Consider the following 20,312-nt stretch of genomic DNA (forward strand, 5'->3'; position numbering starts at 1 on the left):
CAAACAGGTACAATACTTTGGTAAAACATGTAAAAAAAACTTTGGGTGAATCCCAACCAGGTACAATACTTTGGGTTAAAAAAATGTCAAATACTTTGGGTAATAAGGTCCAAGACAATTTTTCACACTCTCTCATCCTGCAGTCTACCTTTCCTTGAGGTGAAATAAAATGTTCAGCAACTTTGTCCCTCAGTCTGGAAACTGACACAGAACTTCTATAGGTAATGTTCTGATAATCAGGCAAGGTGGTTTCTTCAAAGTTGACATTAATGGAAATCTGTTCCTTGCATATAACAAAATTGTGCAGGACCACACAAGCTTTAACTACTTTGTCAACAGTTTCAGTCTTCAGGTTGATAGCAGTTAACAGAACGCGTCACTTTGCTGTTAGAATCCCAAAAGCGCACTCCACCATTCTTCATGCTCGTGTGAGGCGGTAATTAAAAATTCTTTTAGTTGGCGTCAATCCACTACTTGCGTAAGGCTTAAGCAGGTGTTCCGAGAGTTGGAAGGCTTCATCTCCAACATATACAAATGGCATTGGTGGCCCAGAGGTTTCAGGCAGCGGTCTTGGTGGTGGAAATTGGAATGTGTTTCCATAGAGATGACGCCTCATTGCAGATACTTTAAATACTTGGGAATCATTTGAGCGGCCATAGGCCCCTATATCAACCGCTATAAATTTGTATTCTGCGTCAGTGATGGCCATGAGCATAATGGAGAAATATTTTTTGTAGTTAAAAAATTCAGATCCAGATGCAGCAGGTTTCACAATGTGGATATGTTTCCCGTCCACTGCACCCAAGCAATTGGGAAGCTGACAAATATCTCGGAATTTTTCAGCAATCTCCAGCCAACGCTCCGTTATGGGATGTGGTCTAAACTCGCCATGTAAAGAGTCCCACAATGCACGGCAGGTGTGCTTCACAATTCCCGATACTGTAGAAATCCCAAGTCTGAACTGAAAATGTAGTGAGGAAAGGGATTCTCAAGTTGCAAGGAATCTGTGAAAAAGCAAGCCAAAAATTAATACAAAATACCAGCAATAACATTACAGTTATGTCGGCTTTAACAGTAGGAAATACAATAAAAATAGCTTACTGAAGAGTCACCATCAGACACTCCGCTGGTGAAACTGAGAAGCGGCAATATGTGTCACTTCTGGCGATGAGGGGTCCAATCCGCTCCACCAAAAACGCTGACGCATGATGCACTGCTGTCTCTCTCGCTCCTTCTCCAGAACAATCGCTTTCAGACGATTCGCCTCAACAGTAAAACCTACATTAATCTTCAGAATGTTTGCTATCACGCCTTCCATCTTCGCAACTTGCTCCTCTACAACCTGTCAAATATGGGCTGTAGGAGCACTGTATATACAGTGGGGCAAAAAAGTATTTAGTCAGTCAGCAATAATGCAAGTTCCACCACTTAAAAAGATGAGAGGCGTCTGTAATTTACATCATAGGTAGACCTCAACTATGGGAGACAAACTGAGAAAAAAAAATCCAGAAAATCACATTGTCTGTTTTTTTAACATTTTATTTGCATATTATGGTGGAAAATAAGTATTTGGTCAGAAACAAAATTTCATCTCAATACTTTGTAATATATCCTTTGTTGGCAATGACAGAGGTCAAACGTTTTCTGTAAGTCTTCACAAGGTTGCCACACACTGTTGTTGGTATGTTGGCCCATTCCTCCATGCAGATCTCCTCTAGAGCAGTGATGTTTTTGGCTTTTCGCTTGGCAACACGGACTTTCAACTCCCTCCAAAGGTTTTCTATAGGGTTGAGATCTGGAGACTGGCTAGGCCACTCCAGGACCTTGAAATGCTTCTTACGAAGCCACTCCTTCGTTGCCCTGGCGGTGTGCTTTGGATCATTGTCATGTTGAAAGACCCAGCCACGTTTCATCTTCAATGCCCTTGCTGATGGAAGGAGGTTTGCACTCAAAATCTCACGATACATGGCCCCATTCATTCTTTCATGTACCCGGATCAGTCGTCCTGGCCCCTTTGCAGAGAAACAGCCCCAAAGCATGATGTTTCCACCACCATGCTTTACAGTAGGTATGGTGTTTAATGGATGCAACTCAGTATTCTTTTTCCTCCAAACACGACAAGTTGTGTTTCTACCAAACAGTTCCAGTTTGGTTTTATCAGACCATAGGACATTCTCTCAAAACTCCTCTGGATCATCCAAATGCTCTCTAGCAAACTTCAGACGGGCCCGGACATGTACTGGCTTAAGCAGTGGGACACGTCTGGCACTGCAGGATCTGAGTCCATGGTGGCGTAGTGTGTTACTTATGGTAGGCCTTGTTACATTGGTCCCAGCTCTCTGCAGTTCATTCACTAGATCCCCCCGCATGGTTCTGGGATTTTTGCTCACCGTTCTTGTGATCATTCTGACCCCACGGGGTGGGATTTTGCGTGGAGCCCCAGATCGAGAGAGATTATCAGTGGTCTTGTATGTCTTCCATTTTCTAATTATTGCTCCCACTGTTGATTTCTTCACTCCAAGCTGGTTGGCTATTGCAGATTCAGTCTTCCCAGCCTGGTGCAGGGCTACAATTTTGTTTCTGGTGTCATTTGACAGCTCTTTGGTCTTCACCATAGTGGAGTTTGGAGTCAGACTGTTTGAGGGTGTGCACAGGTGTCTTTTTATACTGATAACAAGTTTAAACAGGTGCCATTACTACAGGTAATGAGTGGAGGAAAGAGGAGACTCTTAAAGAAGAAGTTACAGGTCTGTGAGAGCCAGAAATCTTGATTGTTTGTTTCTGACCAAATACTTATTTTCCACCATAATATGCAAATAAAATGTTAAAAAAACAGACAATGTGATTTTCTGGATTTTTTTTTCTCAGTTTGTCTCCCATAGTTGAGGTCTACCTATGATGTAAATTACAGACGCCTCTCATCTTTTTAAGTGGTGGAACTTGCACTATTGCTGACTGACTAAATACTTTTTTGCCCCACTGTATAGGTTTTCAGTAACCAATCAAGTTGGGGAGCCTCCCATGGGCGTTTTTCAAAACTGGATCCGTCATGAGATGGATCCTCTTTTTAGCCGGATCCACTAGACGGTTCTGGCAAAAAACCGATCTGTCACATCAGTTTTCCACAATTTATGCCAGATCCGTTGCTTCGGCGCGACGTCGGATTTAGCCTGACAGCTAAAACCTGATGTGTGAAACAGGCCTTAAATGAACTCACATATTGACATTTATTTAATATTAGATGGTGGCCCGATTCTAACGCATCGGGTATTCTAGAATATGCATGTCCTCGTAGTATATTGCCCAGCCACATACTATGTTGCCCAGCTACATACTATATTGCCCAGCCACATACTATATTGCCCAGCCACGTACTAAATTGCCCAGCCACGTAGTATATTGCCCAGTCACGTAGTATATTGGCCAGCCACGTAGTATATTGCCCAGCCACGTAGAATATTGCCCAGCCACGTAGAATATTGCCCAGCCACGTAGAATATTGGCCAGCCACGTAGAATATTGGCCAGCCACGTACTATATTGCCCAGCCACGTAGTATATTGCCCAGCCACGTAGTATATTGCCCAGCCACGTAGTATATTGGCCAGCCACGTAGTATATTGCCCAGGCACGTAGAATATTGCCCAGCCACGTTGAATATTGGCCAGCCACGTAGAATATTGGCCAGCCACGTGGTATATTGCCCAGCCACGTAGTATATTGCCTAGCCACGTAGTATATTGCCCAGTCACGTAGTATATTGGCCAGCCACGTAGTATATTGCCCAGCCACGTAGAATATAGGCCAGCCACATAGAATCTTGGCCAGCCACGTAGTATATTGGCCAGCCACGTGGTATATTGCCCAGCCACGTAGTATATTGCCTAGCCACGTAGTATATTGCACAGCCACATAGAATCTTGGCCAGCCACGTAGAATATTGGCCAGCCACGTAGTATATTGCCCAGCCACGTAGAATATTGCCCAGCCACGTAGTATATTGCCCAGCCACGTAGTATATTGCACAGCCACGTAATATACAGCACAGAGCCACGTGGTATATTGCCCAGCCACGTAGTATATTGCACAGTGACGTAGTATACAGCACAGAGCCACGTAGTATATTGCCCAGTCACGTAGTATACAGCACAGACACGTAGTATATTGCACAGCCAGATAGTATATTGCCCAGTCACGTAGTATACAGCACAGACACATATATTGCCCAGCCAAGTAGTATATTGCCCAGTCACGTATGTAACAGGTTAAAAAATAAAAAAGAGACATACCACCCGAAGAGCCCGTTGTAGTTCCGGCGCTTGTGTGCGGTGTCCGGTCCCAGGATTGGTATGAGCGCAGGACCTTCCATGACGTCGCGGTCACATGACCGTGGCATCGCGGTCACATGACCGTGATGTCATGGAAGGTCCTTCTCCCATAGCATCTTTGGAAGCGGAACCTTCCGCTTGCAGTGCCGAGGAGAGGACGCGACGGCGGAAGGTAAGAATAAGGTTTTGTTTTTTTATTATTATTATTTTTAACATTAGATAACGCGGTCCGTTACCGCCGGCATTAACCCTGTGTTAGCGGTGACCGGAGGGGAGTATGTGGGTGACAGGCACTGACTGCGGGGAGTAAGGAGCGGCCATTTTCTTCCAGACTGTGCCCGTCGCTGATTGGTTGCGGTAGCCATGACAGGCAGCTGCCGAGACCAATCAGCGAATGAATAACCGTGACAGAAGGACAGACAGAGGTGACCCTTAGACAATTACGGTATATAGTAGATCAGCCCGGTCCTTCTTAATTTTAGCTCTAGTTGTGTGTATCAATGCACCTCTGAGAAGAGTGATTCCATAGACAGGTCCTTAATTCATTTTAAAGAGGTTTAGTTTCCACAAATGCATGCCCAGTGACAGGGCAAGATATTGGGCAAGAATACTACATGGTATACCCACAGATATAAAGTTTACAAAGGGAAGGATGCCATGATTGGATCCCCAGAATGCTCCCTCACTGGGAAATTGAGGAAAATGGTGCCCCCGCTCTTAGACTAAGGTTACCACCTCTACGTGGATAGCTTCTACAAGTGGTCTTTGATTTGCTTAATTTCCATGAAACACCTACAGGGTTAACAAATTAAATGCCATTCTAAATACAGTGGCGGCAAAAAAATCTTTACATTTGCGCAGCAAAAAAAAAACTTTACATATAAAATCCACATCATAATTTCACTTTTTAAAAGTGTACACAATGGGGGAGATAATAAAAAACTGTCTAATATTAAAGCTGGCTTTGTTGCAAATATCAACCAATCAACGCTCAGTTTTCCCTTCTCTGGTAAAGCGAAAGCTGCACTCTGATTGGTTGCTATGTGCAGCTCAGCCGGTTTTGCTATTTGGCAGTCTGGTAAAGATTTTTTTTTGCCGGCACTGTACTTTGAGGGGTGAAGTTTATAAAATGGAGTGATTTTATAGGAGTTTCTAATATATGGCCCCTGAAAGCCCCTACAAAAATAGCTGAACATTTTTGATGCCTTCAAACAGCCTTAAAAATTGAGAGAATCTTAAAAAAAACTATACCTACATGGAATGGTCAAGGTAAATTTGAAACATTTTTTTGTAGTATGACTATCTGTCTTAAGACATGTAAATTCAAATTTTGAAAACTTCCAATGTTACCATTTACCATTGTAAATTAATTTTTCTTTAAATAACGTAATGAAAAACATATCAGTCAAAATAGACTCCTAAAATAACAAGCAATGTGACATAAAAAAAAGAAAAATCTAAAAATCACTGGGATATGTAGAAGCATTCTAAAGTTATTATCACATAAAGTGACATATGTCAGATTTGAAAACTTGGGCTGGGTCTTGAAACCTAAAATAGAAAGTCTGCTTTAAGGGGTTAAAGTATAATTCCTACTTCAAAGTCACTTGTCATAGGGCATGGGAGATTCATGTATCAGTCATATGCTATATTTGAGGGCAAAGATGGACACTGGTACAGTATGGGGCACAAAGGGGAATTTTCTATTATATTAGGGACATATGGATTAATACTGTATGGAGGCCACAGAGGAAAGAGGGTATTTTATTTTTTGGGGATACTGTTACTGTACTGGGCAACAGGATAGATCTATGGCACTTATATTCTTCTTCTGGCACAGTCTGAAAGTTGGGGAAAAGTGTGGAGAGTTCTATATAAGTTTATCAACCATAGATATCTGTGTGTTACTTTGTACAGAGGCAAGTCTTGGCTGGGCATAGCATAGAAGGTATAGCGAGCTGCACCGGATGAAGAACAAAAGCGAAAATTAATTACCCGTATATAGTTGAGTATAAGCCGACCCGAGTATAAGCTGACCCCCCTAATTTTGCCACAAAAAACTGGGAAAACTTATTGACTCGAGTATAAGCCTAGGGTAGAAAATGCAGCAGCTACCGGTTAATGTCAAAAATAAAAATAGATACCAATAAAAGTAAAATTAATTGAGACATCAGTAGGTTAAGTGTTTTTGAATATCCATATTGAATCAGGAGCCCCATATAATGCTCCATACAGTTCATTATTGCCCCATAGATGCTCCATATAAAGCTGTGCCCCATATACAATGCTCTGCGCCGTTCATTTTTGTCCCATAGCTGTGCCATATAGTGCTCTGCACCGTTCATTTTTGTCCCATAGCTCTGCCATATAATGCTCTGCACCGTTCATTTTTGTCCCATAGCTCTGCCATATAGTGCTCTGCACCGTTTGTTTTTGTCCCATAGCTGTGCCATATAGTGCTCTGCACCGTTCATTATTGCCCCATTGATGTACCATAGAAAGCTGTGCCATTGCTGCTGCTGCAATAAAAAAAACACATACTCACCTCTCTTGCTTGCAGCTCTTCAGCGTCCGGTCCCGGTGTCTCCCCGCACTGACTAATCAGGCAGTGGGCGCCGCGCACGCTATATGCGTCATCGCGCCCTCTGACCTGCACAGTCAGCGCGCAGAGACGCCGGGAAGATAGAGCGGCGCCGGGAAGATGGAGCGACGCCCGGCGTGTGGAACGGGGATAGGTAAATATGACATACTTACCTGCTCCCGGCATCCCGCTCCTTCTCCCGGACAGCTGGTCTTCGGTGCCGCAGCCTCTTCCTCTATCAGCGGTCACCGTTACCGCTCATTAGAGAAATGAATATGCGGCTCCACCCCTATGGGAGTGGAGTCCATATTCATTTTTCTAATGAGCAGTCCCACTTGACCGCTGAAGAGGGGAAGAGCTGCAGCACCCGAAGACCGTGGGACTGCAGGGACAGCATCAGGAGCGCCGGGACTAGGTGAGTATGCCTCAGCGCCCTCTCCCCCTCACCCGCCCACCCTGCCGCCGACCGTGACTCGAGTATAAGCCGAGAGGGGCACTTTCAGCCCAAAAATTTGGCTTATTATTATTATTTATTATTATTTATTGTTATAGCGCCATTTGTTCCATGGCGCTTTACATGTGAGGAGGGGTATACATAATGAAAACAAGTACAATAATCTTAAACAATACAAGTCATAACTGGTACAGGAGGAATGAGGACCCTGCCCGCGAAGGCTCACAATCTACAAGGGATGGGTGAGAATACAGTAGGTGAGGGCTTATACTCGAGTATATACGGTACTTCAATTGGAGATATCACTATACACTAAATACTATATGTTACACTATATACTATCTATACAGCTCTTGTGTATAATGTCACAAGTGATCACTGTATTACCTGTACAGTAACACTATATACATATCTCCTATGTATAATGTCACCAGTGATCACTGTATTACCTGTACAGTATATACTATATACAGAGCTCCTGTGTATAATGTCACTGTTGATCACTGTATTATGTGTACACTTACACTATATTCTATCTGTAGAGCTCCTGTGTATAATATCACCAGTGATCACTGTATTATCTGTACACTTACATTATGTACTATCTATAGGGCTCCTGTGTATAATATCACTGGTGATCACTGTATTACCTGTATACTATACACTATATACAGAGCTGTGTATAATGTCACTGGTAATCACTGTATTACCTGTACACTATACACAGAGCTCCTGTGTATAATATCACTGATGATCACTGTATTACCTCTACACTATACAGAGCTCCTGTGTATAATATCACTGATGATCACTGTATTACCTATACACTGACACTATACACTGTATATTATATACAGAGTTCCTGTGGATAATATCACCAGTGATCACTGTATTACCTGTATACTATACGCTATATACAGAGATCCTGTGTATAATGTCACTGGTGATCACTGTATTACCTGTACACTTACACTATATACAGAGCTCCTGTGTATAATGTCAACACTGACACTATATACTATCTATACAGCTGTGTATAACTGTCACTGGTGGTAATATTAGTGTTAACGTTCATTCAAATGTCAGTGATCTATCTTGCATCAGTGTTTGTATGCCAAAATCAGTAGTGGAACTTACAGAGAAAAGCTTTAATTGAAAAATTGACACCTGTTCTGTGTTTAGGAGACACTCCTGGTTTTGGCATAGGGTGATTTCATATTGCATTTAGGCACCCGTGGCTCACAACAGGTCTTGTGTCTGAAACCTCCGCAAAATAGGATTCGGACGTATGCGCCGATGGAGCCATAGACTATAATGGTGTCCACAGAGCAAATGTTGTCTTTTCCGTACACCTACTGGAGGCGGATATTCAGATGTAATAGACTGTGTCTGAGTGTCCACCTCCAGTAGGCGTATATGACTGAAAATGTGAAAGCGCTCTATATACAAATACTGGTGAAAAATCAATGACATCTGAATTAACCCTTATTGCTGTGTTTTTTGCTAATGATCAGAATGGTAGTATTATTTGGTCATTATATGGTAGTAATTTGTGGTCTTATGATGTGGTACTATTTATCCCTTTTATGTCATATTATTGGTATATTGTGGTAGGCTCAAATTTTGCACTGGGGCCCATAGGACTCTAGTTACACCTCTGCTGGATGAGGCATCATAGAGTGTGTGTGGAACTGTGGGGGGGGGGGGTATCATACTATGTTGTAGAACTGTGGGGTTATCTTACTGTATTGTGGGACTTTGGGGACATCATACAATGTTTATGTTTCTATGGTGAGTGTGGGGGGCATCATATCGTGTGTGCATGGGTCTTTAAGGGCATCCAATATTGTTGGCGGCGTTATGCTGTATTGTGGGGACATTATACTCTGTTGTGGGACTGTGGATGCATCATACTCTGTTGTGGGACTGTGGAGGCATCATACTATGTTGTGGGACATCATACTAACTTTATGTTTTTATGGCTGTGGAGGAATTCTACAGAGTTGGGGGAATACGGTGGCATCATACTGTATGAGAATGAGTGTGGGGGGCACCATATTGTGTGTAGGAGACTGTAGGGCCATCATACTGTTGGGGGTGTCATACTATATTGTAGGGACATTATACTGTGTTGTAGGACTTTGGGGGCGTAACACTATGTAGCGAGTTCTGTGAGGCATTGGACTGTGGAAGGCTGAGGGGCATCATAGTTTGGGGGGGACAGTGAGGGTATCACTGTTGTGGAACTGTCGGTGCATCATACTATGTTGTAGAGACTGGGGGCAACACATTATGCGTGCGTTGGGTGGCAGCATTATTCTCTGAAGAGTTGCTATGGGGGCATCATACTGTGTGTGAAGGAATGTTGGCATTATACTGTTTGTGGGAATCATATTGTGTGGAAATCTACTTTTTGGATCATCATACAGTGTTCGGGGGTCCTAAGACGGTTTCTTAATGTGTGTGGGGGGCATTGTGTGGGAATACTTGAAGGCTTTACTAAATCATTATTTCTCTATGGACACATATAAAGTATTGTCCAAAATTAGGGCAGTGACTAAGGCTATGTGCGGATCCGCAGCGTTTCCGCAGCTGCGGGTCCGCAGCAGTTTCCCATGAGTTTACAGTATAATGTAAACCTATGGGAAATGAAAACCGCAGTGCACATGCTGCGGAAAAAACGTGCGGAAACGCAGCGGTTTACATTCCGCAGCATGTCAATTCTTTGTGCGGATTCCGCTGCGGGTTTACACCTGCTGCAATAGAAAACTGCAAGTGTAAACCCGCAGTAGAAACCGCAATAGAATCCGCGATAAATCCGCAGTAAAAACCGCAGCGGTTTTGAACTGCGGTGTTACGTGTTACGGAACCACTCAGCACCCAGAATATGTTGTGCAGTTATATGTATGTGTAATAGGTTCATGTATAATAGGTTCCATGTGAGATGCATGTCCCTAATGCATCAGCCCACAGGCTGCGCCCCTGGGCAGAGGGGACACGATATTCCCCTTTTGTCCGCCCCTCCCCCCACCTTTGTAATTCCCACAGTAAATATCGACAGGCTCCGGCCACCTGCGGTTATTGTATGTCTGGCCTGCCGCTTTTCAATTGGCCTGCCCTCTGTATCTGTGTGATATATTCTGTGTCCTGTGAGTAAAGTGTTGTCAGACTAGAAATACGTGGAGAAGCAGTGATCTTTTATGTGCATCCATGTAACCAAGGAATTCCAGCAAGCGTCCTTCATTCAGACTCCAGCCAAAGCAGAGTGGACCTCCGGAAACACGGGGTGGTACTGAAAGAGGTACCCCATATTGGTAGACCTCGTTACACTGGTGGCAGACAGCGGGATATGATACCCCTTCTAAAGGAGGAAAGGAATGAATGGAAAACAACTACTAGAAGTTAAAGATGACTACATTAAAAGATCTGGTGGAAGCCCAAGGGTTGATCGCCAGCAACAAAACAAAAGTGGATTTGATAGCAGCCATCATGGAACACGACAGTGCTGCGCCCCCAAATGTGAATGTGGAGGAGACTGAATTCCAGAGGGAGGTAAAGAACAGACTGGCGTTCTATTGCCCAAACCCTGCAGTAGCGATCATACGAGAGGTGATGGCTGATGTGCGTACTGATCTGAAGGAAAAGATGGCCGAGCGGACCAGGATAGAGCTAGCCAAGATGGAGATGACAGAGCGGACCAAAGTGGAGCTGGCCAAGATGGAGATGGCAGAGCGGAGAGAGGAGAGTCAGCGAGCAGGGGGAGCTCTGGCCTTCGACCAGGTACCTTCAACAGTTAGCCACAAAAAGATCCAGTATAATGCCTTCTGACAGTTGGGGGAGGCAGAGGAAGACATTGATGGCTTTCTGCAGGACTTTGAGCGGCAGTGTGCCCTTCATCAAGTGAAGCCGGCGGAACGGGTTCAGATTCGGGCCAGCAAGCTGACAGGCCGGGCAGCGGACACCTATCGCACGGTACCTTATGAGGACTGTATGGACTATGAGCGGATCAAAGTGATCTTGGCCCGGTATGTGCTGACACCAGAGGCATACCGCCAAAAGTTCCGCAGACTTATAAAACGCGTAACCGATACCCATGCTGAATGGGCCTGTAAATTACGGCAGTCACTGCTACAGTGGGTACAAGGGAGCCAAGCACCCACTAAGGAGGACGTCCTCCAGCTCTTCTTTAATGGACTAACCCCCGAGACACAGGAATGGCTTCGGGACAGGCAGCCAACGACTCTTGAGGAAGCCGCTCGTCTGGCCGATGAACATCATGATGCCAGGAGGCCACAGTTGTCCGGATCAAAGATGGTCACTAGGGGCCCGCCCATGGACCTGGAGGGCCCCAAACCACCGAAGATTGTAGGCGGACCAGCTAAAAACCCGGCCTACCACAGTCCCCCTGGGGCGCAATGCCACACCTGCCGTCAGCTGGGCCACCTGCAAAGACAATGTCCCAACCGGACTCAGCATACCCAGTGGCCAAAGGCGGGAACAGCTACCTTCAGCCGGGCTGCTGTGCACTGCTACCAAGGCGAAGCTGACCCGGCATTGGGGGCTACGACTAACCAAGGGGTGGAAGAGATGGAGGAAGTGCTGCATGAAGTAGACCCCGTGCAGGCAGCCCGGGCAGATAATCGACAACCGCATCGACAGGTCGTGTGGGTTAATGGGAAACGCATGCAGGGACTAAGAGATTCCGGAGCAACTTTGACCCTTGTGAAGCCTCATCTCGTCCGGGACCAAGAGAAGATGGACCGGACAGTGGCAGTCCGTGTCGCAGGGGGAGCTATACATCGACTGCCCACTGCCAGGATTCACCTGAACTGGGGAGTCGGGGATGGCCTTGTTGAGGTCGGCTTGATGGAGGATTTGCCTGCAGACGTCTTGCTGGGAAATGACTTGGGGCCCATGTTGTCTGCATTCTCGGTTGCCCCTCTGGCTGAGATATGTCTTGTGACTACCCGGAGACAAGCTCGATCTGCGGAGGCGGAATCACACTCAGAGGAGGCCCAGGTAAGACATGCCAGCCCTACACGTATTCCCATAGCCAGACACATTTCTTGGGTCACCCCAGATGAATTTAAGAGGGAGTTACTTGAGGATCCTTCATTGGAGGGATATCGTGGGAAGGCACAGGAGGGGAGAGGGGTACTGGAAGGGTTACAGTTTGTATGGAAGCAGGGACTACTCTACCGGATCACAGAGCAGCACCACACAGGGACGAGCCCCACTATAAAACGACAGCTGGTAGTTCCCAAGAAGTATAGGCAGGAGTTACTGCGAATCTCTCATGATATAACCTTGGCCGAGCACTTCGGCGTCAGTTGCACCAGGCATCGTCTGACAAAACTTCTTTTGGCCGGGGGTAACCTATGATGTTCGTCAGTACTGCCAGACATGTGACAGTTGCCAGCGCATTGGCAAGAGGGGGGATCGATGCAAGGCCAAATTACGCCCCCTCCCCATTGTGGAGGAACCATTTAGCCGAGTAGAGGTCGATCTGATATGGCCGTTAGCCAAACCCAGTCCGTCAGGGAAAAGGTATACTGTATATTGACAGTGGTAGATTATGCCACACGGTATCCAGAGGCGGTTGCACTACCTAACATACTGGCAGAGACGGTGGTGGCCGCCCTGCTCCAGGTTTTCTCACGGGATGGATTTCCCCGGGAGATTATCTCGGACCAGGGTACCCAGTTTACAGCAGAGGTGACCAACCAACTGTGGAAGCTGTGCGGCGCAGAGTCCATTAGAAGCGCCCCGTACCACCCGCAAACCAATGGGTTGTGTGAACGCTTTAACGGGACATTAAAACAGCTCATTGGGACTTTTACCAGGACCTACAGGGACTGGGAGAAATTCTTGCCACACTTCCTGTTTGCCTATCGGAAGGTGCCCCAAGAATCCACGGGGTTCTCCCCGTTCGAGCTGGTATACGGGAGACGGTAAGGGGACCCCTAGACTTAGTGCTAGAACTCTGGGAAAGGGAGGGCCTCATAGAAGGGGTACCTATTGTACCCTATGTGCTGGAATTCCGGGACCGCCTACAGGAGCTGACCCAGGCTGTACGTGAGAACATGCAGGTGACCCAGTGGCGCCAGCGCGTATGGTACGATCGGAGGGCCAGAGAGCGCACCTTGGAAATAGGACAGAAGGTCCTGGTGTTAGAGCCCACTAAGCAGAACAAGTTCCAAGCTGCATGGCAGGGGCCCTACCAGGTAGTGGGGAAAATAGCCAACACAACCTATAATGTCGCCGATTGTGACGACCCCAGGGTTATCCGCATGTTCCATGTGAATATGCTGAAGCCCTACCGGGAGCGCCCTGAAGAGGTAGTGGCCATCTGTGCACCTGAAGCAGAGGATTTAGCCGGACTTCCCTTGCCGGATGTCTTAGGGGAAAGGACTCAGTCTAAAACATGGGACCAGGTACACTTGGGTGAAGACCTAGGCCCCCCGGGAGAGACAGCAGGCGGAGGAGATGTTGAGGCAGCGACAGAGGATGTTTTCGGGGAGACCAGGGTACACCCGCCTGGCACAACACAAGGTTGAGACCCAGGATCAGACCCCCGTGTGACAAAACCCCTTCCGCGTCCCTGAGTCTATACGAGAGGCGATGCGACAAGAGATACAAGAGATGTTGCGTTTAGGGGTCATTGAAGAGTCAGATAGTCCCTGGGCATCCCCCGTAGTGTTAGTGCCCAAGAAGGATGGGACTACACAGTTTTGTGTAGACTATCGTAAGCTCAATGAGAGAACAGTGACAGATGCATATCCCATGCCGCGTGTGGATGAGTTGTTAGACCGGCTGGCGGGGGCAAAGTATTTGACCACCATCGATCTATGCAAAGGCTACTGACAGATTCCCCTTAGTCCTGACGCTATTCCCAAGTCGGCATTTGTCACCCCGTTCGGCTTATTCCAGTTTCGAGTTATGCTATTCGAGATGAAGAATGCCCCGGTGACCTTCCAGAGGCTGGCTGACCAGTTTCTGGATGGTCTCCAGGATTATGCTTGTGCCTACCTGGACGACATCGCCATCTACAGTGCGACATGGGAAGAGCATCTAAATCACCTAGAGATAGTATTGGACAGAATCCACCAGGCCGGAATCACCCTGAACCCAAACAAGTGTCACGTGGGCAAAGCAGAGGTTCAGTATTTAGGGCATAGGGTGGGAAGAGGGAAACAGTGACCAGAACCAGCCAAGATTGAGGCCATAGCCAAATGGCCCACCCCACGCACTAAAACCCAGGTTATGGCGTTTCTAGGGACAGCGGGGTATTACAGGAAATTTGTTGCCAATTACAGCAGCGTAGCCAAGCCCGTCACTGATCTGACCCGTAAGAACCAACCCCGCCAGGTAACCTGGACCCCAGAGTGTGAGGAAGCCTTCCGCCAACTAAAGGACGCCCTCACCAATACCCCAGTATTGGCCGCACCCGATCCAACTAAACGTTTCCTTGTTCACACAGACGCTTCTATGTTTGGATTGGGGGCAGTACTGAGCTAAGTCGGGCCGGACAGTCAAGAACACCCGGTAGCTTACCTGAGTCGGAAACTACTGCCCCGTGAAGTAAGCCATGCGGCCATCGAGAAGGAGTGCCTGGCGGTAGTATGGGCACTCAAAAAGTTGCAACCATATTTGTATGGACGACAGTTTTCCCTCCTAACGGCCCATAATCCCCTAGTCTGGCTTAATCGGGTCTCCGGAGACAACGCCAGATTGCTGCGGAGGAGTTTCGCCCTACAACCTCTGGACTTCACCATCCACTACAGACCCGGCAAACAAAACGGTAACGCCGATGGACTAAGTCGACAAACTTGTACCAACCCCATAAACTTTGTCATCCCCAAACCGATCCGTTAAGGATCAGACTGTGTATGCCGATCACGTTGCTGAAAAGGGGAGCCATGTTACGTGTTACGAAACCACTCAGCACCCAGAATATGTTGTGCAGTTATATGTATGTATAATAGGTTCATGTATAATAGGTTCCATGTGAGATGCATGTCCCTAATGCATCAGCCCACAGGCTGCGCCCCTGGGCAGAGAGGACACGATATTCCCCTTTTGTCCTCCCCCCACCTTTGTAATTTCCACAGTAAATATCGTCAGGCTCCGACCACCTGCGGCTATTGTAATGTATGTCTGGCCTGCCGCTTTTCTATTGGCCTGCCCTCTGTATCTGTGTGATATATTCTGTGTCCTGTGAGTAAAGTGTTGTCAGACTGGAAATACATGGAGAAGCAGTGATCTTTTATATGCGTCCATGTAACCAAGGAATTCCAGCCAGCGTTCTTCATTCAGACTCCAGCCAAAGCAGAGTGGACCTCCGGAAACACGGGGTGGTACTGAAAGAGGTACCCCATATTGGTAGACCCCGTTACATGCGTTTTTTCCAAATCCGCAGTCCTCCAGAATACGTGAGCACATACCCTTAGCATAAAACAGAGATTACCGTGCCTTGGTCGCCTCAGTATATGTCTCTCTTTTTCCAGTCTTTCAATGTTGGGAGAGTTGAGGGCACGTAACTACTGTTAATGTATCTCTCTAGCTCTTGGTTGCCTAATGGTGGACTTACAGTGAGTTAATAATAGCGCTACCATTTGCTTTTGTTTGTTATGCCTTTTTATGGCGACTGCTCAATTCTAGTTTAGATGACAGATTTATTAGTATTGGATGGGGGACATAATATGGGATTTGTTTAAGGAATCATGTAATCTTGGATTATAAGTAGCAAAAATATTAGGAAAGAAAAATCGCCATCTCCCCCATCCTGGAGGGATTAGGTTTATATATAGAGAGAGTTGTGGAAATAACTTGGCAGACATCTGAATGTAGGGCATCATACCCAAATCCACAGACAAATTGGAACCATATAGTCAAATGAAAAGCCGTTCAATTCTCTTTATTATGAACACAATACTCTAAAATGTGTAATAAAAAATTATAGGGAATGACATCGGGGATTGCCCCCTGGAAACACAGACACTTAGAATATTTGGAGCCTGAACAATACCAGTTCAGTTGTCAGATGTTCTTGAGGTTACTGAAATAGCTTTGTGTTCATTGCGTTCACTACCCCCACCATAATCACACAGCATTTGGTGCTACCCACGATATATCCAACAGGATTAGAAGGGGAATATACTGAGCTGGTATCAAATATTCCTGGGTTCATTACTTCAGGGGGAAGGGGAGGGCGGTATTATGTGTTATTGTGTGTGATGGACATAGCAGGCAGTAATACGTGTAGGTATATAAGGCGGTGGACACAGAGATCCTAATTCAGCATCTCTGAGACTTCACAGCGTGCCAGACCTCATTATGGAGAATAAACGGGTATTCTTTACCATATCGGCAGACGAGATCCCCTTGGGCCAAGTGGTGTTTGAGGTACGGTGTGTACGATATAGCGCGGGTCTATTGGGCTCGGGGAAGTTGGGTTCAAGGATTAGAATAAGTTGGGGTTAGTTTTTAGTCCTTGGGTGTTGAGAAATGAATAGACCACTGCATGTATAGATACTTGGCTACTTAATATATACGTTTGCAATTCTGTTGGCGTGAAGGTATGGATGCTGTTGGGTATAAACGGCTGGGTTTCCAAAGTTATGGTTCAGTTTCTGGTTCTTTTCCCCTGGATAAATACTATATTTATACGCAATCATAGTGTCCTCGACGCAGTGGCTGGTCCATCACTCAATGGACATCGATGGCAACCGATGGGCCATACTTACTTATAACAGGATCTGTTTTTGTCATGGCTTGTTCCATCTCAACGTAAAACAGCACCACATGCAGGGCTATTCTACCCATCCAAACCAATGTAATGTGCGCTGGAGGTGCCCGTAGCCTTGCTGACGACACACAACATGCATTCCTCATCAGCTTATCTGCGTGCCTTGCATAGCCTAGGCCCTTCTTTATGGATTACACTACTTGAGTGCTTTTGAAGAGTCATTAATTACGGTATATTGCAATGTTTTTAATCATTACTAGTATAAATCAACATCATCTACTAATTGCTAAACTAAGTACCCAAATCAGATGCATGCAAACTGTGTGCATACATATACTATGTGTATAGAGTATACCGTACAAATCCTGGAGGCAAGTTACATATAAAGGCTATCTGTATGTGATATACCGAGGAAACACAACATGGCTACCTCCCAATATCCTCAAGATGTTTATGTATTTTATGGTAAGCCCTACAGTTCTGTTCTTGCAAAATCAAAAGGGGGACTTACATTTAAACGAAAAACATTATAGAGGCCAGCGTTTAGGCAAAAAAGTGACACCTGACGATACAGCTTCACACCCAAACAATCCCAGGTCTGGAGGACTCACTTTCCCGTCTTCTGGAAGAACTGGTGCTTCCTTTAGCTAGTGTTCTTTTCCTTTAGGCCCTGTAGCACCACATACTAAGTGCTAGAGTTGACCTTGATCCAGTTGCCACATTGTTAGTCTATGGCCATAAGACCAAAGTCTTGCAAATCTCCTTCGACCTGCTGGCATTTCCAATACTTCTTCTAATTAGAAGACCTGGGTCAACGTCATCAGTGGGTCAACGTCATGAGTGCGTCACACTGCAACGATGATGCTTGCAGAGCCATGGTCCAGCGCCCATAGACTACTGCCGTGGCTGTTGGAGCAGGGTGCTGCAAATATTTTTGCTCAACTAAACTAGGTGCAGAACCTTTTCTATTCTGAAGGCCTTATTGTCGGACTGAGCCAATCCCTTGGGTTGCAATAAGATTTAATGGGGTATGATCATTCGAGATATTTTTGGCATATTGAAAGTTTGTCATAATTGTCCAACCGGTGCTGGTTCCACTTTCAGGATTCCCACCCATTGAAAGAATCACTCAGATCATGTATGACTGTGGCTCTCCATTGTAGCTTATGTGAGTTAAATGCTGTTTGTTCTTTCTTTAAATATAATATTGCATATTTTTGATACCACAGTGTGGATATGGGACGTTGATCCAGGCAATTAGTTTGAGTGCCAATCAAATGCGGTGTTGGCAGTAATTTTTCACCTAATATGGGGCAATTAGCATTTGCCTCACGTGAATTTTACCTTCACCAGGATGTCAGGTTTTACGATGAACTCAATGGACTTGTGTGTTTTTTTTCATCCTCAAAACTATGAAATGTTTAGTTTTTTCACTATTCCGTTTCTGGATCCATGCATGCCCCATCTTCACCTTGACTGCTCTTTTCTGGACTGCAGGTGATGTCATGAGTCCTCAATTTTACCAATATATGTCGAATACATAAAGGACCACTGTGCGCCATACAGTGGCACGTAAACGTTTGGGTACCCTTCATCAAAATTACTGTTATTGTGAACAGTTAATCAAGTTGAAGATGAAATAATCTCTAACAGGCCTAAAATTAAAGATGACACATTTCCTTTGTATTTTAGGCAAAAAATGTTTGCATTGGTCCATTTCCCTTTTTGTAATTTTTAAAATGTAAATGATGAAAATATATATATTTTTTTGCCTAAAATACAAAGGAAATGTGTCATCCTTAACTTTAGTCATTTTAGAGATCATTTCATCTTCAACTTCCTAAATTGTTCACAATAACAGTAATTTTGACCAGGGCTGCCCAAACTTTTACATGCCACTGTAAGTAATTGTCTCACCCTGCTCCATTGCAACGGGCCATCCCTCTCTGGTGTGAGAACATTATGTGAGCCACCATACACACATGAGCATGTCCATAACTAGGTGGTTGGCAGCCTCACTAAAGGGCACCATGGACCTCATGTGGCCCGTAGACGGGTGTTTCTTGCCTTCAAGCCCCATATCATGTCCAATGGTCTATCTGCATGACTTATTGTCCGCTGGTCTCAATAGCTGCCACGTGATCTGCCGCCATCGTGCCATTTGGTACATCTACCCTCGCCTCCACCTGTTGTCCGCCGTCACAAACTAGACACATCAATCATTATCACAGCTCATTCTTGCCGGCTCTCATAGTCGGCCTCCAGCTATCCAATTGAGCTTTACTGTTTACATAGGAAGGTCTTATGGTGATTCCTTCATAAGTAACAGGGGATAACTGGGATAGTTACATGGGCGCTGTTAATTTACGAAGCAGCTGTCTAGATCCGGATGATCCATCCGTCTGTGTCACATGACTCATTCTTAAAACATCCCATGGAGCAATGCATAAGCAGTACGGGGAACGTCAAAGGGAGGAAGAGCTCCTAGAAGCAGCTTGTTTCATGCTGATTATCTACACAATGTGCTCTTTATTCCGGTGGGCGATTCTCTTTCTCGATAATCCGGAGTGGAGCATTGTACTACGCTATATCTGCATCGATGAGCATGCGCGTCTCCTAATAACCACTATGAGCATACGGATAGAAAGCACTTTAGTATCACCCGGTGGTCTTCTGGACTGAGTAATTGGGCTGAGTCGGCCAGCGGGGCCAGTAAGGTCTCTAAATGGGTCTACTGAGGTGACGGAGTTGAACACAAGTCACTGCTTGTTTCCCGGCACCATTCAGTCCAGTATAATCTGTGTCTAATGTAACAGATGACATCCTAAGAAGGAAATCCCATTATTAGGCTCACATTACACTCTAGCTATTCATCCTAATCTCTGTTCAATATTTGCCAAAATTGTAACATTACCGGACCAGAATACAATGTGGCAATAAATATTTCCTCTCCCTTAACCTTTTTTTTTTTTTTCCAACAGACTACTTATCTCCATTATGATAGTAATCATTATTTTTATTTATTTTGCTTACTTACAGTAGATATAAAAAGTCTACAAAGTTTCACATTTTTGTCATTTCAAAAACCAATCATACCAAGAAGAATCATTTCAGAACTTTTTCCACCCTTAATAATGTCAGCTCTAATCTGTACAACTGAATGTAAAAAATAAACTGAAAAATAAATATCTAGAAATAAAAA

At 45.4% G+C, this 20,312-nt stretch overlaps 1 protein-coding gene across 1 annotated transcript in view; it reads left to right on the plus strand.

The window, feature by feature from the left end:
• Positions 1–16,630: 16,630 nt before the first annotated feature.
• Positions 16,631–20,312, plus strand: part of LOC138676980 (peptidyl-prolyl cis-trans isomerase-like) — a 41,127-nt gene continuing 37,445 nt past the window's right edge. The window contains exon 1 of the mRNA XM_069766715.1: positions 16,631–16,767. Within this exon, the coding sequence (XP_069622816.1) occupies positions 16,699–16,767 (69 nt within the window). The 5' untranslated portion in view covers positions 16,631–16,698. The remainder of the gene's footprint in view (positions 16,768–20,312) is intronic.

Source organism: Ranitomeya imitator, chromosome 4, assembly GCF_032444005.1.
Source record: "Ranitomeya imitator isolate aRanImi1 chromosome 4, aRanImi1.pri, whole genome shotgun sequence".
Taxonomy (NCBI): Eukaryota; Metazoa; Chordata; class Amphibia; order Anura; family Dendrobatidae; genus Ranitomeya; species Ranitomeya imitator.